Source organism: Hyperolius riggenbachi, chromosome 6 (assembly GCF_040937935.1).
Source record: "Hyperolius riggenbachi isolate aHypRig1 chromosome 6, aHypRig1.pri, whole genome shotgun sequence".
Lineage (NCBI taxonomy): Eukaryota > Metazoa > Chordata > Amphibia > Anura > Hyperoliidae > Hyperolius > Hyperolius riggenbachi.
In genome coordinates, this window is record NC_090651.1 from 302,321,974 (window position 1) to 302,348,580 (window position 26,607).

The following is a 26,607-nucleotide window of genomic DNA, read 5'->3' on the forward strand; positions in this document are numbered from 1 at the left end:
CCAAGAGTTAGAGGATGCCAAAAAATATGAGAGCACCCAGTGGATTGACTTCTCTTTTCTCTCGGAATATATAACAGCACAGATTGCACCTAGGGGCATGAGAAACAAGAAAGATTGTGAATTTTTAGACCCCGATTTTGATCTTATCTGGAAAGAAACATCAATCGAATGCACTGAAAAGTGGATGAAGATTGTTGTTGTACAACGTGAACGTAATCTCACTAGAGTGCGTAAAGTCATTCCAGAGATTGAACAAGATTTGATAAAATATAACACACTACAAGAATATTCTGAACGGTCAGAGAAAATAGATACTTCTATCAGCAAAATTGAATCAGATCTCGTCTCAAGGAAACTCAAAAAATTTGAGAGAGACAAGTCTGACTATTCACTGGGTCAGGTATTCAATTGGGATGGAGGGAATAAGTTGAGATCCACACAAGCGATGAATCATGGAAATAACAATTCCAAACACACACTTCCCATATCAGATAGGGGTGAGTTGAACGTTAGCCGTTCTAATAAACCAATCTCGTTTGCCCCACAAAAAACCAAGTCTAGTGATCCAATTACCCATGCATCCTCTTTTTACCCACGTACTAGAACTTCATTTCCAAAAAATTCACGGAAACGTGATTACAAGTATGAGCATGTAGCTCACTCTGATAAAAAACGATATTTCAAAGGGCAGCACATTATGAAATCACATGACACTAATTTTCATCAAAGGATTACAGCTAGCCCCCAGGTCAAAACTCGAGGTTGGACCCAATACATCAGTCCACAATCAAATCATAGGAGTGGCCCTAAAGTCAACTCCATTCACCAACCAGGGCTTGTGAATCCCAGGCCGAGGCCGAACAAATCTTACAGATATGGAGCAGATCGAGAGAAGTTTCAACATCGATTTAGAGACACTAATAGGGGCCATATAGAAGGTGCCATCTCCAAAAGAGTTTCACACCACACAAACACCAGAGTATCTATAGGAGACACACCCAATGACATTAGAGTTAATGCGATGTCAGAATGGGCTCAGTTACTCACACAAAATGACCAAGAATTAGATGACCAGATTGAGGTCGACTTCTCGATCACAAACATTTGCCCAGAGGGGGGACAGAGGGACCCTGGACAGGACCATTTTTTAGGGGCTACGTCCCTCCCCACTCCCCAAGTCCAAAGGAAGAGAGGATTAGATGTAGAAGGGGGAACAGAGGAGGGAGAGAGGTCCAAAAAAGAAAAGAAAAACACAGATTAATAAATGCCAATCATTCTACCATTAAAATGTATAACTTATCTAAGTATCCTTTAAGTACCAGTGAGACCTCACTTTTAAAAAAGGGACTAAATTTTCCCCCGACAGTGAGACCAAATGAATTTCAGTTGTATAAAGATCTGCATAGGTTCACGAGATCTCTCACACTAAAAAGATTTTATGCTCTGAGAGAAAACAAAAAGGACATCCACATGCCCCTCGGTACTATGCAACCAACCCGTAATGATCATTCTAACATCAATTGCACAGATATTTGTCCTGACACTGAACCTGAGGAGCCATTTGTACCAATAGACATTGAAGTTGAGGAGTCATCTGGACTAATAGATGATTGGTTACAGTGGGTTCCCGACTGTAACATACAGCATACAAATTTCAGGCCCCAATTAGTATTTTACCCCACTTACTCTAAGGGTCAATATATTAACACATTCTACCAGAGAGTGTTGGAACAATTCAAACAGCTATGTAAACAAAGTAATACTAAGAAACATCACAACTTGAATTCTCATGAAAAAGAATCATTGAAACAGCTTATGGAAAATAAAAATGTAGTAATTAGACAAGCTGATAAGGGAGGGGGCATTGTGTTGATGGATCATGTTAGTTACAAAGAAGAAGGTTTGAGATTACTCTCTGATAGAACTACTTATCAGCCTCTGCTTCGTGATCCCACATGTGGTTATCTGATTGATCTGAGTCATTTGGTGGATTCAGCATTTGCTATGGGGGTTGTGAATGAATCGGAAAGAAGGTTTCTTGTTCCCACCCACCCCTCCATTCCTTATTTCTACCACATCCCGAAAATCCATAAGGATCCCATCTGTCCTCCAGGAAGACCTATTGTGGCTGGAATGGAGGGGATGGTGGCTAATGTGTCTTTATACGTGGATTTTTTTCTCCAGCCTCTGGTACTAAAGACTGAAGCATATACACGGGACTCACTTCACGTCCTGGATATTTTACAGCATTATAGGTGGGAGGAAGGTTACTTATGGGCCTCACTAGACGTGTCTTCATTGTATACGTGTATACCTCATGAAAAAGGTTTGGAAGCCATCCAATACTTTTTCATCCAAGATGGCTCCCTATCCTTTCCACAAGCCCAGTTCGTTCTTGATCTTTTACAATTTGCTCTTTCTCACAACTACTTCAGCTTTATGGACCAGGTGTATTTACAAACCTGCGGGACATCGATGGGGGCTGGATTTGCCCCCAGTTTTGCCAATCTCTATATGGCATACTGGGAGAGCCAATATATATGGTCAGCCAACCCCTTTGCAAAGAATTTGGTACTATACACAAGGTATATAGATGACGTATTGATTATTTGGGACGGGAGTAAAGAGTTATTTGAGGAATTTGTAACTCATTGCAATACCAACGATTTTGGTTTAAATTTTACCCATGTCATTTCCACAGAGAGCCTAGTGTTCTTAGATCTGGAATTGTTTGCAGAAAAAGGGGGACCCATTTGCACAAAAACCCACTTTAAACCTACAGCTGGAAACTCCTATTTGCATGCTAACAGTTGCCATAACCGCAAATGGATTAGTAACATCCCCAGAAGCCAGTTTTGCAGGTTAAGTCTCACGAACCTTGTAGTGGTGGAGACCGTTGTGCTGAGGGTAGCAACTCTTGCAGCTTGACACCTGACACCCCTGGAGTGGGAACAGGGGTACCGAGGTGTGCAGGAGGCAGGATTGCTCGCAGGATCTGATGGACCGATGAGCAAGATGAAACCACGGCACTCCTCTGGTCTGAGTCGAGTAGTGCAAGGACTCAGCAACCAGTGTGGGCAGTAGTAGAACTACCTTCAGGATAAGCAGAAGTCGGCAGCAGCGCAGGTTTTCATACAGGCAGGGTTCGGCAACAGAGCGGGTAGTCAGGCAGGCAGAGGTCATCAACAAAGCGGGCAGTCAAACAAGCCGAGGTCGGGTTCCGGAATACAATAGACAGGCAGACACTAGGTCACGGCACGGGAGTACAACACTAGCTGCAATACTACAGCAAGGAAGCAATGCACTCTCCAGGTTTAAATAGGCCTTCTTTGGCGCGCACAGCATGACGCACCGCGCGCGCATGCGCACAACGCTGCGCACGCATGCGCAGACGTGCACGTGCACACGCACGCACGCGCGCACGCTAAAACGCGTGCAAAACGCCAGATAAACATACACGGCAGCCGCCCCTGTGCACGCAACGCCACACAACGCTCACGCCAGCGCCTCCTGACGCCAACGCTTACGCCGCGCGATGCAACGCACACTGGTGAGCACCGACAGGTTGCCCCGCCGAGACCCACCAGGACGACCGCCAGTATTCGTGCGTACTGGCCGCCTCCTCTGGACAGGTAACTGACCGTGACAATGCCCCCCCCTAAGGGGCAGCCTCCGGATGCCCTCTGGGGCTGGCTTCTCTGGGAATTCCCTGTGGAACTGGTTGACCAGACGGGTGGCATGGACATTATCTGCTGGTTCCCAGGTGTTTTTCTCTATGCCATATCCCCTCCATTTTACAAGATACTGGACCTGGTGGTATCTCTTCCTGGAGTCCAAAATTGCCTCCACCTCGAACTCTTCCTCCCCTTCTACCAGAATCGGTGGTGGTGGCTTTGTTCTTCTATCAGAAAAGGGATCCGGTGTAGTAGGTTTTAGCAGCGCGGAATGGAATACCGGGTGAACTTTCAAGTTATCAGGGAGATCCAATTCATAAGCCACTTGTCCAATCCTTCTTTTGATGAGGAATGGTCCAACAAACTTAGGACCCAATTTTCTGGAAGGGCAGGCTAATTTGAGATTCATGGTAGACAGCCAGACTGAGTCCCCCACTTTGAAATCCGGATTGTCTCTTCTGTGACGATCCTCTTTCCTCTTGTAGTTTCCCTGTGCTTGGGACATGGTTCGTTGCAGAATCAGATTATTGTCATGTAATGTTTTAATCAGATCATCGGAAGCAGGTACTGATGTTTCTGGAAGAGTATTTGGCAGGAATGATGGATGGAACCCATAATTAGCAAAGAACGGAGATTGTTGTGTGCTTGAGTGAACAGAGTTATTATAGGCGAATTCGGCTAATGGCAGGAGCTGAACCCAGTTATCTTGTGCTGATGATAAAAAACATCTCAAATATTGTTCTAATGTCTGATTGGTGCGTTCTGTCTGACCGTTTGACTGTGGATGATAGGCAGATGAAAATTGTAATTGAATGTCCAGGGATTCGCACAAAGCCTTCCAGAATCGGGATGTAAATTGCGTCCCTCTGTCTGAGACGATGTCGGCTGGAACCCCATGAAGGCGTACAATCTCTTTTATAAAGGTCTTGGCTGTTGCTTGTGCTGAGGGGGTTCCTTCCATGGGTAGGAAGTGTGCCATCTTAGACAGTCGGTCTACTACAACGAAGATGGTGTTGTGCCCTTCCGATCCCGGTAATTCTACACTAAAGTCCATGGAGATGGAATACCAGGGCCTGGGTGGTACTGGCAATGGGTTAAGTAATCCCCAAGGCTTGAACTTCGACCCCTTAAATCGGCAGCAAATGGGGCAAGAAGTCACATATAACTTACAGTCTCTTCTGAGCTTGGGCCACCAGAATGAGCGTTGTACCAGATCCAGAGTTTTTGTTACACCAAAGTGACCTGCTAACTTGTGGTCGTGACAGGATTCGAGTACTGCGGGGCGTAAGTCTTCTGGTACAAACATCTTGTTGTCACACCACCACAAACCCCCTTTTTCCTCCAGAGAGTTCCTGATGGATTCTGGTGGATCGATTGATGCCTGACGGAGTTGACTGATCAGGGCTGGCTGGATAATTAGAAAGTTCTGATCGGACAAAATTGTGTCGGGTGCGCTTGGGTTCTCATCCTCTGGAAACATCCGAGATAGAGCATCTGGTTTTATGTTTTTTGATCCGGGTCTATAGGTGATATGGAATGCAAATCTCGAAAAGAAAAGAGCCCACCTGGCCTGCCTTGGGTTCAACCTTTTTGCGGTCTTCAGATATTCAAGGTTACGGTGGTCCGTGAAGATGAGTATAGGTTGAGCTGCACCTTCCAGGAGGTACCTCCACTCTTCTAATGCAACCTTGATAGCCAACAATTCCCTATCCCCTACATCATAGTTTTTCTCTGCCTCCGAAAGTTTCCTTGAATAGAACGCCACTGGGTAAAGTAAAGCCTTGATTCCTTGTCTTTGTGATAACACCGCCCCTACCGCAGAATCAGATGCATCCACCTCTAATACAAAAGCCAGTGCCGGATCCGGATGTTTAAGAATGGGAGCAGATGTGAAGTGTTGTTTTAATTTATCAAATGCTGCCTGGGCCTCCTTGTTCCATAAGAAATGACTGTTCTGACGTGTAAGTTGAGTGATGGGCAACACTATTGCGGAAAAGTTTTTAATAAATCTGCGGTAAAAATTGGCAAATCCTATAAACCTCTGAACTGCTGTAATGATCGCTGCTGCAGCAGGTGTTGCTGGAAGTAGTAGTGCTGCAGCTCAGGCAGTTCTGATGTCTTTCCATGCAAGCTGCATAGCTTTGTCTGTCTTTCCCTGCTGTCAGCTTGTGACTGATTATCATTCACCTGTGTGGGAATCTGCATGTCTGCTCCCATTGGATGACCTCAGTATAAAGATCTGCTTCCTGCAGGGTTTCCTTGGGTTTTCATAGCTTCAGTTTAAGCTAGTCTTGCTGTCGCTTCAGCCCCCGATCGTGTTTCTTGTTCTAAAGATACTTTGCTGGTCTTTGCATCATATATTGGTTCATTGCCAACATATATGCATACCAGCACGTTTATTATTTTCCTTGTATTCGTGTTACGTTGATACATCAGTGTCGCTGATGCATACGTACACGAACTGTTTATATCCTGTGTGCAGTTAGTCAGCTTTCCAGCACGTTTTGGTAGGTTGCGCGTACCGTGACCACCCGTGCTGAGGTGGTTACCCTGTTCCTGGTTCTGTTTGTGGATTGCGTTCATCTCTGCGAAGAGATAACGAATCCTTCTGAATCCTGTTCTGTTACTGTTTGTGGATTGCGTTCATCTCTGCGAAGAGATAACGAATCCTTCTGAATCCTGTTCTGTTACCGTTTGTGGATTGCGTTCATCTCTGCGAAGAGATAGCGAATCCTTCTGAGTCCTGTTCCCTGTATTACTCCAGTCCTAGTCAGCGTTCCTGCTTATGTCATATATCGGTTCATTGCCGATATATACATATGTTAGTCAGACGTTACAAATAGTTTCATTGATAGCTGTAATTGTAATACGCTAGGAATACATACTTATTGTATATTTTTCCGTGTTACGTTCATCTATCTTGATCCTGCTATTTCCTGACTATCCTGTCCTGTCTTTGTGAGGCACGCCATCGCCGCAACGCATTGGCTGCCTCATTCCAGTCTGTGTTATTGTGGACGCTTGCTGTCACTAAGTAGTGGCTAGTTAAGCAAGCGTTCATTCTGTTTACCTGTCCTGATCTCCTCAGTTCTGGTTTATGCGCTCAGCGCTACTTTGCGCTGAGACGTTATAACGAAAGCATTGTTTGTGGCTGTCAGATCTGCACCGGCTCTGTGCGCCACAATCTCCTATTGGAGTCAGTCCTCCCCTCCACTATACTAGGGATAGCCTGTTTCCTTGTGCTAGTGTGTGTACCTTCTCCACGCCAGCTCATGCGTTGCATGCTGACTGTGGAGAATACACCACCAAGCCTTACAACTGCCTTCCTATTGGTAGGGGCTGGCCAGTCCAGGATTGCTTGAATCTTCTGTGGATCCATAGTAAATCCTTCATCAGAAATAATAAGCCCCAGGAACTGTATGACCGTCCTCTCGAATTCACACTTCTCGGCCTTGACGAATAGATTATATTGTCTGAGGCGAGCCAGTACCTGACAGATCTGATTACGATGATCCTCCAATGATTCTGAGAAGACTAATATGTCGTCTAGATAGACTATAATACATTGATCAATAAAGTCTTTTAGGACGTCATTGATGAAATACTGGAATGTCGCCGGGGCGTTGCAGAGCCCGAATGGCATTACCAGGTATTCAAAGTGTCCATACCGAGATCTGAAGGCAGTCTTCCATTCATCTCCAGCTCTTATTCTGACCAAGTTATAGGCCCCCCTTAGGTCTAGTTTCGAAAAAATCCTGGCTTCTCGTAGTTTCTGAAAAAGTTCCGGAACTAGAGGTAGCGGGTAGCGATTCTTGATGGTTACTTTAGTAAGTTCTCGGTAGTCTATGCAGGGTCTTAATGTTTTGTCTTTCTTTTACACAAAAAAAATTCCTGCCCCAGCTGGAGAGATGGATGGACGGATAAACCCTTTCTTGAGATTCTCTTCGATGTATTGTTTGAGGGTTTCTTGTTCAGGGTCAGAGAGGGGAAACATACGTCCAAACGGAATCTTGGCTCCCGGGACTAGATCAATCGGGCAGTCATACGGCCGGTGAGGTGGTAAACAATCCGCCCCTTTTTTATCGAAGACATCAAGGTATTCATGGTACTGGGATGGGACGATTTCTTGAAGTGTTTGAGATGTGCATAGTAGTGGGCCGGAAGTAACCGGACAGACGGATGAACAGCAACTCCCACAGTAGATTGAGTTGAATGATACAGCTCCTGTGGTCCAGTCGATAAGTGGGTTGTGTGCCTGTAGCCAGGGCAGTCCTAGGATTACTGGAAACATTGGCAAAGCTAGGAGATCAAACTTAAGCAGTTCTTGGTGGGTTTCATGAATCAGGGCACTGGTAGGGATTGTTTCCATGGTAACTGGCCCTGAGCAGACAGTTGATCCATCCGCTAAATGGATATGGAGTGGCTCCTTGCGAGGTTGTACTGGAAACTGATGGTAAGTGGCAAATGCAATGTCCATGAAACAACTGCAGACTCCGGAGTCAATGATGGCGGTGGTTCTAATGGTTCTTCCTGGGAACTGAAATGAGATAGGAATGGTCAGGTGATTAATCATCTTTTGGGGGTAGATAGAGGGTACACTTCTAGTTGAGAATTCCTTACCAGTGGGTCGAACGGGGCAGGTCCTGATCATGTGACCAGCAGTTCCACAATAGAAGCATAGATTTCCCTGTCTCCTTCTGTTCCTCTCTTCTGTTGATAAAGGGGAGCGCATGACCCCCAACTGCATTGGTTCCTCCTGATCCACTGTTGCAATAGGAACTGTGGTTGAGGCAGAAGGAAAGGTAGGTACCCAGGATGCACGGGAAGAGCTGCCTGCCGCTCTTTCCATCTGGCGTTCCCGCAGCCTTCGGTCAATCTGGATTGCCAAGTCAATCAGGCCATCAAGGGTAGCTGGTACTCCCACCCGGGCTAGTTCGTCCTTAAGAGCTTCAGATAATCCGAGGCGGAACTGGTGCTTCAATGCACCCTCATTCCAGTCAGTGTCAGCTGACCATCTGCGGAATTCAGATGTGTAATCTTCTACCGGTCTCCGACCCTGACGTAGGTTCCTTAGTCCCAATTCAGCTGTAACTTGTCGCTGCGGGTCATCATTCACCGCAGCCATGTGAGTAAAAAAGGTTTCTGTTGATGCCAGAGCGGGATGCTTCTGGTCCATCAACCTGTGGGCCCAGGTTTGAGGATCTCCTTGTAGCAACGAGATGACGTAACCCACCTTTGTTTCTTCCTGAGAGAATGTGCGTGGCTGAAGCGAAAAATATAGCTGACAGGCATGTTTGAAAGCCTGGAACTTTGATCTATCCCCTGAAAATCGTTCTGGCGTGGGAACCCGGGGTTCGGGGACTACCAGAGCAGGTACAGCGGCAAGGTTGCTTGTTGCCGGAAGTGGTAGTTGAGGTGCTGCGGCAGGGGCAGACGGCTGACTAGGTGCAGCTGCTGACATGACGTCTATGCGGCCTTCCAGCCGTTGGTGTCCTGCTTGAAGATCCTTAATGGCGTCCGTTAGTGTGGCCATTTGATTGCAGAGGGTGGTCAGTACGGTTGCTACCTCAGCGGTCTCCATTTTTGGCTGTAGTATTATGTCACGAACCTTGTAGTGGTGGAGACCGTTGTGCTGAGGGTAGCAACTCTTGCAGCTTGACACCTGACACCCCTGGAGTGGGAACAGGGGTACCGAGGTGTGCAGGAGGCAGGAGTGCTCGCAGGATCTGATGGACCGATGAGCAAGATGAAACCACGGCACTCCTCTGGTCTGAGTCGAGTAGTGCAAGGACTCAGCAACCAGTGTGGGCAGTAGTAGAACTACCTTCAGGATAAGCAGAAGTCGGCAGCAGCGCAGGTTCTCATACAGGCAGGGTTCGGCAACAGAGCGGGTAGTCAGGACAAGCGGAGGTCGGCAACGGAGCAGGTTCTCATACAGGCAGGGTTCGGCAACAGAGCGGGTAGTCAGGCAGGCAGAGGTCATCAACAAAGCGGGCAGTCAAACAAGCCGAGGTCGGGTTCCGGAATACAATAGACAGGCAGACACTAGGTCACGGCACGGGAGTACAACACTAGCTGTAATACTACAGCAAGGAAGCAATGCACTCTCCAGGTTTAAATAGGCCTTCTTTGGCGCGCACAGCATGACGCACCGTGCGCGCATGCGCACAACGCACCACGCTGCTCACGCATGCGCAGGCGTGCACGTGCACACGCACGCACGCGCGCACGCTAAAACGCGCGCAAAACGCCAGATAAACATACACAGCAGCCGCTCCTGTGTACGCAACGCCACACAACGCTCACGCCAGCGCCTCCTGACGCCAACTCTTACGCCACGCAATGCAACGCACACTGGTGAGCACCGACAGGTTGCCCCACCGAGACCCACCAGGACGACCGCCAGCATTCGTGCGTACTGGCCGCCTCCTCTGGACAGGTAACTGACCGTGACATTAAGACGTAACTGTACTACGAACTCTGATTATTATATACAAGGAGAGCTACTAACCAAAAAGTTTTACGAAAAAGGGTATAATACGGAATATGTACAATCAGTATTTAATGAGTATAGATCTAAACATGGATCTCACGAAAGCCAAAGACACAGGGAAAGCGCTAAGCCTGAGCTGTCCTTTATAACCCCTTATACTGATGGCTCAAATAGAATGAGAAAAATCATCATGCAAAACTGGCCCATCCTGCAACAGGACCCACTACTGACTAATATCATACCCAAAGAACCAGGAGTAATCTTCAGAAAGGCTAAATCTGTTAAAAACCGTATTGCCCCAAGTAATATTAGGGATATTAAAAACAAGCCTCTGGGCATGTTCCCTTAGGTTAGAGGGAACTATAAGTGCCACGTAAAAAGATGCGGTTGCTGCTCGTTTATTAGCCATAGGACAAAGGAAGTGGTGGATGGTAGCAAGCAAGCATTTGAAATTAAAGAGACTCCGTAACAAAAATTGCATCCTGTTTTTTATCATCCTACAAGTTCCAAAAGCTATTCTAATGTGTTCTGGCTTACTGCAGCACGTTCTACTATCACCATCTCTGTAATAAATCAACTTATCTCTCTCTTGTCAGACTTGTCAGCCTGTGTCTGGAAGGCTGCCAAGTTCTTCAGTGTTGTGGTTCTGTGATGCATCTCCCCCCTCCAGGCCCCTCTCTGCACACTGCTGTGTGTTATTTAGATTAGTGCAGCTTCTCTCTGCTCTCTTATCTTTTACAAGCTGGATAAATCCTCCTCTGAGCTGGCTGGGCTTTCACATACTGAGGAATTACATACAGGCAGAGCTGTCTGCACTCTGCAGGAAGAAACAGCCTGACACTTCAGTGGAAGATAGCTGCAGGGGGAAAGAAACACACAAATGATCTCTTGAGATTCAAAAGGAAGGGTGTATACAGCCTGCTTGTGTATGGATGTATTTTCTATGTGTGGACATGCTGTACATCAACCTACTTCCTGTTTTGGTGGCCATTTTGTTTGTTTATAAACAAACTTTTAAAAACTGTTTTTAACCACTTTTAATGCGGCGAGGAGCGGCGAAATTGTGACAGAGGGTAATAGGAGATGTCCCCTAACGCACTGGTATGTTTACTTTTGTGCGATTTTAACAATACAGATTCTCTTTAAAGAATTCATCAACTGTGGAAGTGATCGTGTGGTGTATCTTCTGTCCTGTAGCTGTCCCAAAGTGTATGTGGGTAGGACCACACGTCCACTCAGGCAGAGATTGGGGGAGCACAAATGTAATATCCAGAATAGGAGTGATAAGCACAGTGTTCCCCGTCGCTTTAATGATCATCATGATGGCAGTGTAGATTCCCTGCAGATTTTAGGTTTGGAATGTATTCCAAAAAGCTTACAAGCTGGTGAAAGGTATAAAAAATTATGTGAAAGAGAAACATTTTGGATCTTTAGGATGAATGCATTGTTTCCAAATGGTCATAATGAGGGTTTGGAAGTATCTACCTTTTTATGATTTAGTATTGTTTTGCCAGTTTCAAACTTTACATTTTTCTTCCACTTTTTCATTTTAGTGATCCCCAGTTCGCTATAGTCGTCTATACCGTTTGTATAGAAAGGGGCGGTGAGTACTCATCTATTTAGAATAGGAGCATGCGTTAGAATCATAATACTAACTATAATGTTATAGTCTTTATTTGAGATACACTATAATCCTATACTACTGATTTCCTGCCTCCGCCTAGAAACCGCTGTGGAGATGGGGCGCCCACCAGACATAATGTTAATTCCTCTGTAAATAGTGTACAGTTCGTTGATTAAGCATTCAGTAAAATTCTAAATAGATCAGCCTATAGTTTTAAGAATGCTTTCACAATTATATGCTAGAGATTTGAAAGTGTGTGTAAAAAAGATGTCATGTTGTTAAGACCACGGTTTAGCTTCTGTGGTCAATCCAATTGGAATTTTACAGGCTGCGGAGGAGTTTACCTTTGCAGCCAGTGTTGCTTCAAAGAATGATTACTAGCAATTTTATTGCTTAAATTTCATTTAAAATGAGTAATTTTAAGGGATATTTGTATCTATATTTGTATTGATGTTTATTGTCTAAAAATTTCTAACAGGTATTAATCTCATATTTATATAACTATCTGTCAATAAGATTTGCTTATGGTTAAATGTAAACTTCTGCGGAGAGATTGAGCGCAAAAGGCTAGCTTATAATCGGCTGCATCCCCGCCCATTCTCCCTTAACTTTGTATTTATGCATTCCGCTGCTATATACATAAAATGACCCTACACAGTACCCGTAGCTTTCCTTAGCGACGGCTGTGTACAAATAGGACGCGCCAGAGCCTGTGACGTCATCTGAGGAAGGCGCAGAGCGCCAAAACGCGTAATGACGCTACAGGCACGCCAGGTCTAGGCTCCGCCCACCCCCCAGCGAGACGAGCAACGGTTACATCGGAGCGCGCACTGCTGGCCACAGAAGCGTACGATCTGTCCGCAGGAGGGGATATAGCGGATGACCTGCCCGCTTACATGTGTAGATTCCTTGTACATTTTGTAAGTACAATTTTATTCCTTGCGTATTAAAGCATCTTTTATGGTAATACACTATGAAGCGCTCCTCTTTTCTCTAGTATTCTGCATCACCCAAACCTAAGGAGCTGAACCGTGTATCTACCATCTGCACTATAGAGGAGCCTGTTTCCTGTAACTCTGACTGACAGCGCAAAAGCACACAAGCATCTGGATTAGCTGAGAGCTTGTTTGAGGTCTGTTGATTCAGCCACTACTGCAGCCAAAGAGGTCAGCAGGGCTGTCAGGCAACTGGTATTGTTTAAAAGGAAACATGCATTGCCCTCTCAGTTTATGTTTCCTTTAAGGAGACCAGTGGGAACAAGGGGGGGGGGAATCAGAAAGTATTTAGCTTTTGAGAAAATTGTTAGATAGGAAAAATGTTTTTCCTTGCTTTCCTGTTTCATTTGCAATCATTTTCATCATTTCCTCTGCAGACAGGAAGTGGAGAGGTCTCTCTAGGAGCTACAAAGACAATACATGAACAATATGTGTATGGACACTTTCTGAAGAATCGAAATATTCAATAGATCTATTTATGAAGGGATACATTTGTTGTTGGTTGATGATTTATGAATGTAAGAATGTTCTAGCAGGAATTTGCAGTGATTGGACTGTGACTGGACTTTTTACAGCTCCTTATGCTTATGCTAGACTTCAGACAAACACAACACAAAGCTCTTTTAGGAAGGCGTGTTACTCTTGTCTGGCACCGCCCCATTAGCATTACCTGGCTATTTTTCATGTTTCTCTATGTAACCGAATAGTGAAAACAGCAATTGTAGAAGGAACCAAACCAAAGAAATGGCTGCTCTCACTGAGGCGACGCTTTCGACTAGCAGATGAAACGCAACATCCTGGTCACGCCCCTCTCATTTCCAGCTCTTCATTGGTGCGAACAGCTGCTCATTAGAAGGCTACGCTGCTGAGGAACCAATAGGAAGCCGCGTTTAAAGAAGCTGATTGCTAATTGGCTAGTGGTACCCAGACGCCTGAACCAAGACGGAAGGGAAGGGGAAAATATACGTAACGGCTGTTGGTGTGGCTGCCGACATTTTGTGTCTGTGGAGCCATCTCGAAGGGAAGGCTATAGCGCTTTGGGTCGGAAGCAGACGGCGATTGTGAGGAGGTGAAGGCGGTGCGGGAGTGACTGCAGGTTTCCATACGGCGTACTGCAGGGCGGGGGGCAGCCATAGAGAGAGCCCGGGATCCGCAGGAGGGGCTGCATTCCCTGCGTGACTTGTCTGAGGCCTCAGGTAATATCAGCTCTTCCCATTGTTATTATTATAATTTATAAAACTCCCAACATATTCTGTGGTGCTGTATAGCGTAAAGGTGGCCATACATCAGGTGACTTGGTGGCCGATTGACCATCCAATTCAAATATTGTAATCAAATTGGATGAAAATCGGTGTTGCCAAGTGCATGTCTGACCAATAATGTGAGCAGTTTTGGGATGTAAATTGGCCGCATTCTCGATTTGTGTGCATGCTGCAAGATGTTGCTGGATCGGTTGTGCATACCTCCCAACTTTTTGACATGAGAAAGAGGGACATTTAAGCCACGCCCCTGTCACACCTCTAGTCACACATACTATAAAGATTTCTTAAAGGGAAGGTTCAGGGACGATCAAAAAAATAAATAAATCCACATACCTGGGGCTTCCTACAGCCCGTGGCAGGCAGGAGGTTCCCTCGGCGCCGCTCTGCAGGCTCCCGGTGGTCTCCGGTGGCGTGCCCGACCTGGCCAGGCTGGCGGCCAGGTCGGGCTTCTTCTGCGCTCCAATCTGCGTCTCACTGGTGCGTGCTGACGTCATCAGGCATCCTCCGGGCTGTACTGCGCAGGATCAGTAGTTCTGAGCCTGCGCAGTACAGCCCGGAGGATGTCAGATGATGTCAGTGTGCACCAGTGAGACGCAGATTGGAGCGCAGAAGAGGCCTGGCCGCCGGCCTGGCCAGGTCGGGTGCACCACCGGAGACCACTGGGAGCCTGCAGGGCCAAGGGCACGGGCTGGAAGAATCCCCAGGTAAGTGGATGCAGATTTATTTATTTTTTATCGTCCCTGAACCTTCCCTTTAAGAAAATGATGTTGTTTTATAATTCAACTCACACTGATACTTTCTATCCTGGTTCATTTTCCTTCATATTAACATTTTAAAATTAGTAATATATCAATTTAAAAGATGGGAATAAAGTTTCAATCAAACACCTTTTCTAGTAGAGTAATATATATATTTACATAGAAAGATGGACGAGGCCCCAAAAGAGGGACTGTCCCTCAGAAAGAGGGACTGTTGGGAGCTATTGGTGCGTTGTGAGAATGGCGTGCATTTTCCTGACGAATGCAATTAATCTCCTGATGCTGTGCCCCCGTAAACTGTATACATTATCTGTCTGCAGCTTCCACTCGTCCCTCGCTGGCTCCCGAGATTCCTCCACTGCATACACGTGCGCTTCACGTGGTTTCCCGGTAAGGGCGTGTGTATGATGACACGCACGCCCTTACTAGAAAACCATGTGGGGTGCGTGTATGCAGTGGAGAAACCTTGGAGGCCAGCGGGAGACAAGCAGAGGCCGCGTGGCCCCAATAGGATTAACGACAGTGCTTTGCATTGCTCAGAGATAGGGGTTAGCAGACGACCGAGGGAAGCCTCAATAGGATCCTGAGGCTTCCCTCTCTTTAGGTATCTGATTTTGTACCCGAGCTTAGGCTCGGGTACACTTTAAAGAAAAACATTTCTTTGTTACAGCTGATAAAAGTCTTAAAATAAACCACCAATGTTTCTACTTCCTGCTTTCATGGGAGCAGACATATTGTCACAAAATGCAATGGCAGCTTTCAGAGCAAATAAAACTGTACTTTGAGAACTTGTAATTTATAAATGAATAATGCTTATGCACAAAAGCAAAAATAACTGTATGGGGTATAAAAAGTAGGAAAACACATTTTTATTAGCGTTTAATACAGCTTTAAGGTCTTGTTCATATCTAAAATCGCAATGGCTGACGCCAGCATTTTGCGATTTTGTGTGCAATTTTTCACGTGTTGCGGCACTTGCCTGCACAGTGCGAATTTTTTTTTTTTTTTGTAAAGTGCTTTTCTAAATCTTTTGTAGAGCGATTTGTTTCACTTCCTGTCAGGATGTGAACTTTTGACCCGGAAAGGAATAAATACAACATATTTATTCTTAAAAGCATGGGGAAATCGCTATACAAAGAACTTTTCAAGTGTTTTGCGATTTCCCTATTTCTTTCCGTTGAGGCAAATCACCCCAACAATGGTACAGGCAGCACTTTGGTGAGCGGATCAGAATCGAACCGCTAATATGTGAACACTCTAGGGAATCATTGCACAAACACGTTTAGGGCGATTTTGAAAATCGGCCGCACTTTAAATAAAAAAAGACGCCCTTAGTGTGAACAAGCCCTTAGTGAAGTTGCGGAGGCGGTAGCAGAAGCGATCGCTGTCCCAGAAGCCCAAGTGTTTAAAGAGGAACTTAAGCCAGGGATAAAAGATGTTTTACTCACCTGGGACTTTTTACCAGCCCCCTGCAGCCGTCCTGTGCCCTCGCAGTCACTCACGGATCCTCCTGTCCCCGCTGCCAGCTAGTTTTGGACACGAGTCTCCTTCGTGTTCCCATCCGCAACAGCGTTCTGCACAGGATGCTACTGCGGACAGGAATGCAAAGAAGGCTATGCGTGGCCAGGCCTGCCGGCGAAACGAAACTAGCTGGCGACGCGGGACCGGAGGATCCGTGAGTGAGGCCTCTTGCACACTGCATACATTTCCGATTCCACTTTTTAATCTGTTTTTACATCCGAATCCGATTCAGATTTTTAATCTTTACTGCATGCTGCGTTTTTTGATCCGTTTTTCTGTTGAATGTATTTAGGGAAAATCGGAAACGGAATCGGAAAACGGATTTGCAGTGTGCAGGGAGCCTGAATGCGAGGACGGCTGCAGGGGGCTCATAAGAAGTCCCAGGGGAATAAAACTGTTTTTTTGTTTTTTTTTTAAATCGCTGGCTTAGGTATCCCTTTAAAGTAACTGAAGGGCATAAAATCAATTCTTTATTTTTATCTGGTAAACAAGTAATACGGATGCTAACCAGGTAATCCAAAAAGTTAAAATCTCTCTTACTTTTCTCGTTTATAAATGATCATTACCCAGTTTACCTGACTCTTATTTGGTACATTGCCGCACAGAGGAAGTTGCAGGGAATGCTGGGTCGTCTTTTTTTGCTTCTTTATTTCCCCTCACAGACTTAACTAATGTACAGAAGCAAAAAAGGACAACCCAGCATGCCCTGCAACTTCCTTTGTGCGGCAACGTACCAAATAAGAGTAAACTGGGGAATACTCATTTATAAACAAGAAAAGTAATAGAGATTTTGACATTTGGATTGACTGGTTAGCATCCTTATTACTTGTTTACCAGATAAAAATAAAGAATTGATTTTTTATTTTATGACCGACAGTTACACTTTAAAGCTAATGGGAATCCCGCTCTAACTAAACAAGTCAGATACTCACCTAAGGAGAGGGAAGGCTCGGTCCTAATGAGCCTTCCCTCTCCTCTCCCGGTGCCCTCCGTGCTGCGCTGGCTCCCCCGTTCTCATCCCCCGCCGAAGGGACTTCGGAAGTCTTTGGGAGCTGAGTCCTCCCGAAGACAGGCGGCTCCGTACTGTGCGAGTGCGCCATAGAGGGCGTGCGCAGTGTCGATCGGCCCGTCTTCGGGAGCACTCGGGCTCCCGAAGCATTTCCGAAGCCTCCCTTCGCCCGGGAGACATCGGTATTTGACCGAAACGGTCGAATACCGCTACGGGGGAGCCAAGAAAACAGCGGGGAGAGGAGAGGGGATGCTCTATGGGACCCAGAGCCTCCCTCTCCTTAGGTGAGTATCTGACTTTAAAAAAAAACAAAAAACGGGTTCCCATTCACTTTACAGAGAACCAGAGGCGGCATTTTCAAATGCTCCCCGCCTCCGCTAGCTTCCTCCAACCGGAAGCTAAGCTGTGACCCAGGAAGTACGGCGAGGGAGCTGCAGGTAAATAGCAGACTATCGATAAGCAGATTGCTGCTAGCCTGGTGGTATTTTGCTTGTGGGGGGGATTGGCTGGGGGCTGCAGCAGCACAAGGACACAGAGGCATGTCATTGCGGACAGGATATGCCTCTTGTGTCCTATTAAAATTTGAAAATGCTGCCTTGGGTTCTCTTTTAGGTGCACTATTGCGCACAAATTTCTGGCTGCTATCAGGAAGCGGCTGTGGGTCACCTCAACTAGACTACCTCCAATTGGGAGTTCAGCAGTCCCTCATGTGACATATTGCTTTCAACCGCTGTAATCAAACCATATGTCTAGTTTCACAAAGCTAGTAGGGTGGCAGGTCAAGTGATAAATCTCTTATGACTTCTTATGATGTTTGAAAGGTGATGGTGCATTATTTGTTGACGATCATTTGCAGTTTGGGCTCCATTCAAAAAAATCTATTACTTTCTTGCCAATTGAATGCCTTCTGTGGTATCTTCTCTCCCTCAGCAGTCACTAGCTGGGACAAAATGGTAGAATGTGCTTTGAATATGTGACTAAAGATATGCATACACTGACATTTACAAAGCTTCTGCATGCAGAGGTACAAGGGTAGCAGCAGCATTCATATTTTGAGTACTGGTAATTGTCCATTATATCAACTCAAAAAATAAAAATTGAACATTGCTTGTTTTCATTGGTGCTTGAGAGGGATAGTATTGATTGCATTCAGACATGTTTCAGCTGTTGTGAAATTTGACGTTATGCTGTTCCTTTCCAAGTGACCTTTTTTCCTTGTTAATATTTAGTTACTGATTTTGTCAGTCGCAGGGCTCTTAAGTTACCTAGGGGAGACGTACAGAACCAATAAATACTGTAGCTCTTGTACACTAAATACTTCAACATATTAAATTACAGCTCATAGTTAGTTTCTTGTTTACATAGTCAGTTTGTGTAGTACCTCAACCTGCAGATGAATTCTTTGTCCGTTCAGACTACAAAGTGCGGACCGCAACGCATGCGGACCGCAACGTGTACGAACGCACGCCATCCGCGTTCGTATGCGTTGCGTGGCTGATCCCATCACTGAAAAGTGAATGGGACAGCCGCGCGTTTTTGTAAAATCTGCGTGCAGCATGCATTCCCGGACCGCACAGGTCCGGAACGCATGCTGTGTGAACATCAGACATTGCACTCTATGCAATGTCTGATGTCCTGCGTGTCGGCCCCCCCGCACGCGTTTCCAAAACGCATATGGAAATGCGTGCAGTGTGAACGGGCCCTAGTCTGAAAAAATGATTATTTGTCCGCTGTGGTATCGTTCTTGAACTAGGACTGTTAGGTGACCCCCACATCATTTCTATTAATAAAGTTTCTGTTGCTTTAGTGGGTCTGAGGCCCCCAAAATATGGGGAAATACAGGCTGCTTAATTTTCAGCACTCTGATTGATGGCAGCCTGCTATTAAAAGGATGACGGGAACCTTAGCTGGTCCTATTCTGGTTCACATCTCTGAATGTAGGCATGTGCGCTTCTTTTTATCCCTGCTACAATGCAAAGGAAAATCAGTCACACATGGGATAGGTCTAGATGACCAAACCCCTCCAGCTCCCCTGTCTGATCGTTTGAGCTTCACAGGCTTTTATTTTAGTAAATAGCCAGCAGGGGATATCAGTAAGGCTGTGTCTAGTGAGACCAGTAATGCTGGGAATACACGATTCGTTTTTGCCTTCGTTTAAACCTTCGTTTCGATTGTGCCTTTTGTCCTTTTCGATCCCGAAATAATCGATCGTACGGTTAAAATCACCACCCACGGTTTCGTTTTTTTTTTCCGATTCTGATGGTTTCGTTTTTCCAATGATCGAAGGCTGCAAAGAAACGAAACAAAAATCCCTTTTTTCCTTTCGTTTATACCTTCGTTTTCGATAGCGATAGGGGCGGCTTTTAGGAGGAGCGAATAGCATATACACAGAGGCCAGGTGCGCTGGCAGGGTCTCCAGCGGGTGCAACAGAGACCATATCTGGTGTGTGCTGCACGGATGGCAACGGATGCTCCATGTCCCCCTCCTCAGACGCCATTTTGCCGCCTCTCCGCCTTCGTCCTCGAGCTGGGCTTTCACAGGATCGGATTGCCGGCCTACAAACGCCCACATTTATGCAAAATAGTACAGGGACGGACTAACGAATCGACGGCATAAACGAATATATAATCGATCTGAACAGCCATCAAGCCTACGAATGACTCGATTAGATGGCTAAAGAGATAATATCAAACATGTTCGATCACTAGTCGTTCGTTTTTGGGGTCTATTAATCGAAACTATAATGAGATTATGACTATTTTCACATACGTTTTCAGCACTCGATTCGTTTACCGAACGAATCGAAGGCTAAAACGAAGGCAAAAACGAAACGTGTATTCCCAGCATAAGTTCTACCCCTTCTAAAGCAGCATTAGTTTGGCCTCTGAATGAAGCTGCTACCTGACTTTGGCATAAATGCTTTCTGTAGAACCCACTAGCACATGGTAGAGAAAGGATACTGTCTTGCCAGTGGATTTGTCTTTAGATCTATGTACAGTATAGAAGCCATTGAGTAAGTACACTTTGTCATTTTCAGTCATTCAGGGGATGTGGGGAAACTGTATGTCCTGCACTACATAAAGACCCAATTGAAGCATAAATCCCCTTCCCCCTTAGTTTGCCCCAGTGAGAACATCCACATGTATGTATGGATTCTATGTGAGACTTTTTATCTTGATGATGCACTTAGCCGTTTCCTTAAAGGGAATGTCCAAGCAAAATAAAAAAATGTTTCACTTACCTGGGGCTTCTACCAGCCTCATGCAGCCATCCTGTGCCCTCGTAGTCACTCACTGCTGCTCCAGTCCCCCGCTGGCAGCTTGCGGGCCGCATTGCGTACATTTTTACGCATTCCCGCTAGTGCAGGAACATTAACACATACATTTTTATGCATTACCGGTTCAATGCGTAAATATTTAGTGAGTGACTACGAGGGCACAGGATGGCTGCATGGGGCTGGTAGAAGCCCCAGGTAAGTGAAACTAATTTTTTTATTTTGCTTGAACCTTTCCTTTAACCACTTCCCAACTGAGGGGTTTTACCCCCTTACCACCAGAGCAATTTTCACCTTTCAGCGCTCCTTCCATTCATTCGTCTAATTTTATTATTACTTATCGCAATGAAATGAACTATATCTTGTTTTTTTCGCCACCAATTAAGCTTTCTTTAGGTGGGACATTATGCCAAGAATAATTTTATTCTAAATGTGTTTTAATGGGAAAATAGGAAAAAATGTGGGAAAAAATTTATTATTTTTCAGTTTTCGGCCTTTAGTTTTTAAATAATGCATGCTACTGTAATTAAAACCATTAAATGTATATGCCTATTTATCCCGGTTATAAAACCGTTTAAATTATGTCCCTATCACAATGTTTGCCGCCAATATTTTAATTGGAAATAAAGGTGCATTTTTTTCAGTTTTGCGTCCATCCCTAATTACAAGCCCATAGTTTATAAAGTAACAGTGTTATACCCTCTTGACATAAATATTTAAAAAGTTCAGTCCCTAAGGTAACTATTTATGTATTTTTTTTAAATTGTAATTTTTTTTTTTTCTTTTTTACAAAAAAAAAAAATTGGGGAGTGTGGGAGGTAAGGAGTTAATTTTTTGTGTAAAACTAGTTTATTTGTGTGTAAAAAATGCTTAGGGTGTAGTTTTACTATTTGGCCACAAGATGGCAACAGTAACCTTTTGTTTCATACGCTTGCAGGAAGTAGAAAGAGGCTGGGAGTTTGTTATTGCTCACAATGATTGCACTGCTCAGCCGAGCGGCAGCGGATCATTGCGGGGCTTAGATCAACGAACGGGAATGGATTTTCCCGTTCGTTGATCTCTGGGCGAGCGGGCGGCGGCGTGTTTACTAGCGGCGGGCGGCGTGTTTACGAGCGGGCAGCGGCGGCAGTGCGCAAAGTACGGATTTCTCCGTCCCTGGGGGTTAAAGGATGGAAAAAGGGACGGAGAAATCCGTACGGGCGGGGGTAAAGTGGTTAAATGAAACATCAGGATTTTTGTTCCCTCTATTTTTTTTTTTTTTTTTTTTTTTTTTTTTTTTTCCCGACAAGGGCTTCCTCTAGCCCTTGGCAGCTTGTGTCCTCAGCCCCGCTCCCAGCCAGGTGGCCTGGGACACATAAGCTGCGGAGGAAGCCCCAGGCAAGTAGATGTGGTTTAAAAAAAAAACTGACGTTACCTTTAAATTTAATATAAGGTGGCATGTTTTCAGATTATTTTCACTTTTATATCTTTCCAGGACACCTTCAAGCATTGCTCCTATAACTCTAGAAATGGCTACTAATCTCAGTGACCAGATGGATACTGACTGGTATGTATTTAATTTAGTTCTCTCATTGTAGTTTATTTACTAGGATACTCCTGAAGTACCAAACTGGATGCAGGGGCGTTCCAACAGACATTGCCGGAATGTATTCTGCAACTCTCACCTGGGTCATATCCGAACGGTAGTTGTCTGATATGGTACAAAACCAGCAATGGCAGTGGTTTGATTCATGATTGGATTAAGTTGTAATGTGATTCAAATTGATTTGGGCAAGGTCGTGCATAGGTTTCTACTTCCCTATTAATTTTCATTTGGGAAGTGTTCTGCCCATGTTGGACTATCCTGTTATCAGTAGGGCTAGCTCGTGCATACAGAAGTCTCACCCTATAGATGTTTGAAGTCCCTCCTTTTATGTTATGCAGCTATTCATGGATCTATGGATTATCATGTCTGTTGCAGTCTGTTTGTCACGGACACCTCTGGTAGTTTAGTTCTTTCAATAGGTTTTTACTACAGACCAATAGTTTACACTGGTAAACGTTGTAGGGGCATAAAGAGGGAGACCAACAGTGTTGTGCTGCACTTGGCCAAGGCTATCTGGCAGGCCAGATCTCACCAACAAATCGGGGAGGGTCGGGGCCAGATCTCTCACCAACAAATCGGGGAGGGTCGGGGCCAGATCTCTCACCAACAAATCGGGGAGGGTCGGGGCCAGATCTCTCACCAACAAATCGGGGAGGGTCGGGGCCAGATCTCTCACCAACAAATCGGGGAGGGTCGGGGCCAGATCTCTCACCAACAAATCGGGGAGGGTCGGGGCCAGATCTCTCACCAACAAATCGGGGAGGGTCGGGGCCAGATCTCTCACCAACAAATCGGGGAGGGGTCGGGGCCAGATCTCTCACCAACAAATCGGGGAGGGTCGGGGCCAGATCTCTCACCAACAAATCGGGGAGGGTCGGGGCCAGATCTCTCACCAACAAATCGGGGAGGGTCGGGGCCAGATCTCTCACCAACAAATCGGGGAGGGTCGGGGGCTAACGTCCACAAGCTAGGTTCTCTGTGGCCTCAAACAGCCACCTCAGCTGAGAGCGATCTAAGGTGGGGTTATAGTCATGTGTTTGCTGTCACCCATTTTAATACTATTTAATTTTCAAAACAGGGCACAACAGTATGGTCCCAGCAGAGACAGCCCTCTGGAATCGCCAATGCACGAGAATCCAGAGTGGGAGAAGGCGCGACAAGCTTTAGCTAGCATCAGCAAAGCCAGTAATGCTGCTGCAGCTAATAAAGGTTCGAATGAGGGCCAAGCCAATGCTCAGGTAACCATCTGACATGTCAATAGACAATTGTGAACCATTTAAAAGGGAACGTATAACAAGTTAGTTATACTGGAGACAAGAGATGGCCTGAGATGCAAACAAGTTATATGCATCTTGGAATTAGGCTAATCCAGATTAGCAAGGGGTACATTTGATGGGGCCAGCTCCAGGATGAATACAATTCCCTTTTCATTTGCATGCAAAAAGGAATTATCAGTGTCTCATTGACCATCTCTACTGAAGATGTGCTGCATTGATTACCTATTGAAATTCTGCATGCAGTTACGGTATTCACAATACTGGCTCTGATAAAACGTTCTTCACTAAGGGCCTGTTTCCACTACACAGATTGGATGCAGAATAAATGCAGAAAAACTGACTCCATTGAATGTCTATGGGCCTGTTTCCACTAAATGCGATTTTTCTGATGCAGATTTTCCCATAGGCATTCATTGTAGTCAGTTTTTCTGCATCCAATCTGCATGTAGTGGAAACAGGCCCTTAGCGTTTTACACTTGACTTGAAAAGTGGGTATGTTGCTTTATTAATAATTTTCTAACAGCAGTGGCTGTTCTGTCAACCTGTGCAACCCTCCTCCCATGCTTCTTCTAGTGTAGGACCAAAGTGTTCCCGAGCCGAAGCCTGGGTACAAAATCATATAAGTGGAGGCAATCCTCTAGATCCTAACGAGGCTTTCCCCAGCATCCGCCGTCGGAGAGCGGACTCTTCAGAGATGACTGATTAGGGATTGTCGCAAACTGCCAGAGTGGCTCCGTGCTACTGTGCAGCTGTGCTTGTGCCAGCATAGGAGCACTGCCCCATCAGTAGGAGGGTCCTGGCGAGCAGCGGAGGATGCCGGCTGGACTGTATAACAGGAAATAGTCAGGTGTTCATAAATGCCATGCTAAACTGGTGGCTTCTCAGTTTGGACTTAAATGCTTCCAGGGATGAAGATGTCCTGATTGGGTGTGGCAGGGAGTTCCAAAGTGTAGCGGCAGCATGACAGGATATGCCTCCTAAGGTTTTGAGGTGGACTCTGGGGATGATCAAGTTATTGGATCCTTTTTGATCTAAGATTGTGAGGTGTGTGTGATGCAGTTGCAACAAGTCCTTCAGGTATCCAGGACCCACACTGTGCAAGAATTTGAATGTCAATAAGCCAATCTTAAACAAAATTCTCCATTGCTGCCTGGCTGGGAGTTGAGCAGCATCTGTACAGCAATCCTGTCTAAAATATTTACTTGGCTTAAAGAGAACCCGAGGTGGGTTTCTGCAATCCAATATTAGGACATAGAGGCACATTCTGCATACTATCACCAGCCTCTGTGTCCTTCTAGTGTGCCCCCCCCCCCCTCCCCCTTATAAAAACCGCCAGGCTAGCGCGACAGTCGGTGGTTGTTTACATTCAGGCTGCCACTCACCACCGCTCATCCGCCTCCTGTATAGCACAGCTCCCCGCCTGCGTCCCTTCCCTCCCCGCCAACATTTGTTGCCAATAACGGAGGTAAACACAGAGGGATTCCCTGTACAAAGCTCCTTCCAGGAGCGTTCCTGCAGGGTTTCCAGAGCTGCCATTGGGCAGCTCTCTCTCCCTGGCTTCGCCCCCTGCTGCTCCCTCGCCTCCCTACACACTGGATGAGAGAATTAATCTCTAATTTCAGCATTGTGACCTATAGGTAACGAAAGTGGGCCAGAGTGGCCAACGGGAGTGGCTGGTTTTGCGGCTCCCTGGATCAGGTAGCCTACTTTGTCATTTTTTGAGCCCACCTCTGGCTCTTTTTAATTATCACAGTAACCCTCTACTTCCACGTTCAGGATAACCGTCTATTCTGAAACTGTTCATGTATGTGGCACCACCAAAGCAGGATTCTGCATAGTCTGTGTATTTTCCCAGTTTTAAATGCGTTTTTTTTTATGTGGGTTTTGACACAGTGTACATGTGTTAATTTATCTATTTTTAATTTTTTTTTTTTTTTTACTTTTGGCAGTATTCCGCTGCACAAGGGGATGCAGCATTACAGCAACAGTATTATCAGTGGTACTCGCAGTATAACTACCAGTATGCTGCTTACAACTACTATTATCCAATGGTACGTATTCTTATGTTGTCTCTCGTATGTTATGTTGAGTAAGCAATTCTTTTTGTTTTTCTTAAATATGCAGCAGAAACTGCATATTTTACTTGTCTTTTAAACACAAATTAAAGGGACACTTAAGTCAAACAAAAAAATGAGTTTTACTCACCTGGGGCTTCCAATAGCCCCCTGCAGCTGTCCGGTGCCCTCGCCGTCTCCCTCCAATCCTCCTGGCCCCGCCGGCAGCCACTTCCTGTTTCGTTGACAGGCTGGGGACGCGAGTGATTCTTCACGTTCCCAGACACATTAGCACCCTCTATGCTGCTATATGGTATATGATATATGCTATAGCAGCATAGATGGCGCTATTGTGGCCAGGAATGCGAAGAATCACTCGCGTCCCCATCCTGTCAGCTCCTGTCACCGAAACAGGAAGTAGCTGCCGGTGGGGCCAGGAGGATCGGAGGGAGACGGCGAGGGCACCGGACAGCTGCAGGGGGCTATTGGAAGCCCCAGGTGAGTAAAACTCATTTTTTTTTGTTTGACTTAATTGTCCCTTTAAGTTAGTGTAAAGCTTTCCAAAATAATAAACCAAATAATGACATGAAAGATGCTGAAAATAAAAGCAAGGGGCTTCAGACTTTTTTTGATTTTCAGTGCACATATTTTCCTTTTTAAATGATGAAGCGAGGGTTGGTCTAGTAGTAGTGATACTCCTCCCGGCTACAAGCATACAGGGGAAAGCATAATACAGATATAGTTTTAACTAAAGTTCTGATTTATGTTTGTGAAGCATGGACGGCATTAGTAATTATAATCTGCTTAGTACGATGGGTGGTTAATATATGGTACTTAAACAAAACATGTACTGAAAAAAATGTTCCCCTGGGGGGTACTCGCCTCAGTAGGGAGAAGCCTCTGGACCCTATCGAGGCTTCCCCCGTCCTCCTGTGTCCCACGATGGTCTCGCTGCAGCCCCCGGAGCGCACAGGTGACAAATCCGATAGCCTGTGCAATATTTACCTTTTTGGGCTCCAGTGGGGGCGCTGTTGCGGCTCTTCTGACGGAGATAGGCGAAAATAGCCAATCTCCGTCGGG

The 26,607-nt window shown here is 45.7% G+C and overlaps 1 protein-coding gene across 1 annotated transcript in view; it reads left to right on the plus strand.

Annotated features, from left to right (window-relative positions):
- The first annotated feature begins 13,717 nt into the window (after window positions 1-13,717).
- LENG8 (leukocyte receptor cluster member 8) overlaps window positions 13,718-26,607 on the plus strand; it is a 34,431-nt gene continuing 21,541 nt past the window's right edge. Inside the window, exons 1-4 of the mRNA XM_068241214.1 lie at window positions 13,718-13,982; window positions 22,086-22,157; window positions 23,275-23,434; window positions 25,423-25,524. Coding sequence (XP_068097315.1) covers window positions 22,120-22,157; window positions 23,275-23,434; window positions 25,423-25,524 — 300 coding nt within the window. The 5' untranslated portion in view covers window positions 13,718-13,982; window positions 22,086-22,119. The remainder of the gene's footprint in view (window positions 13,983-22,085; window positions 22,158-23,274; window positions 23,435-25,422; window positions 25,525-26,607) is intronic.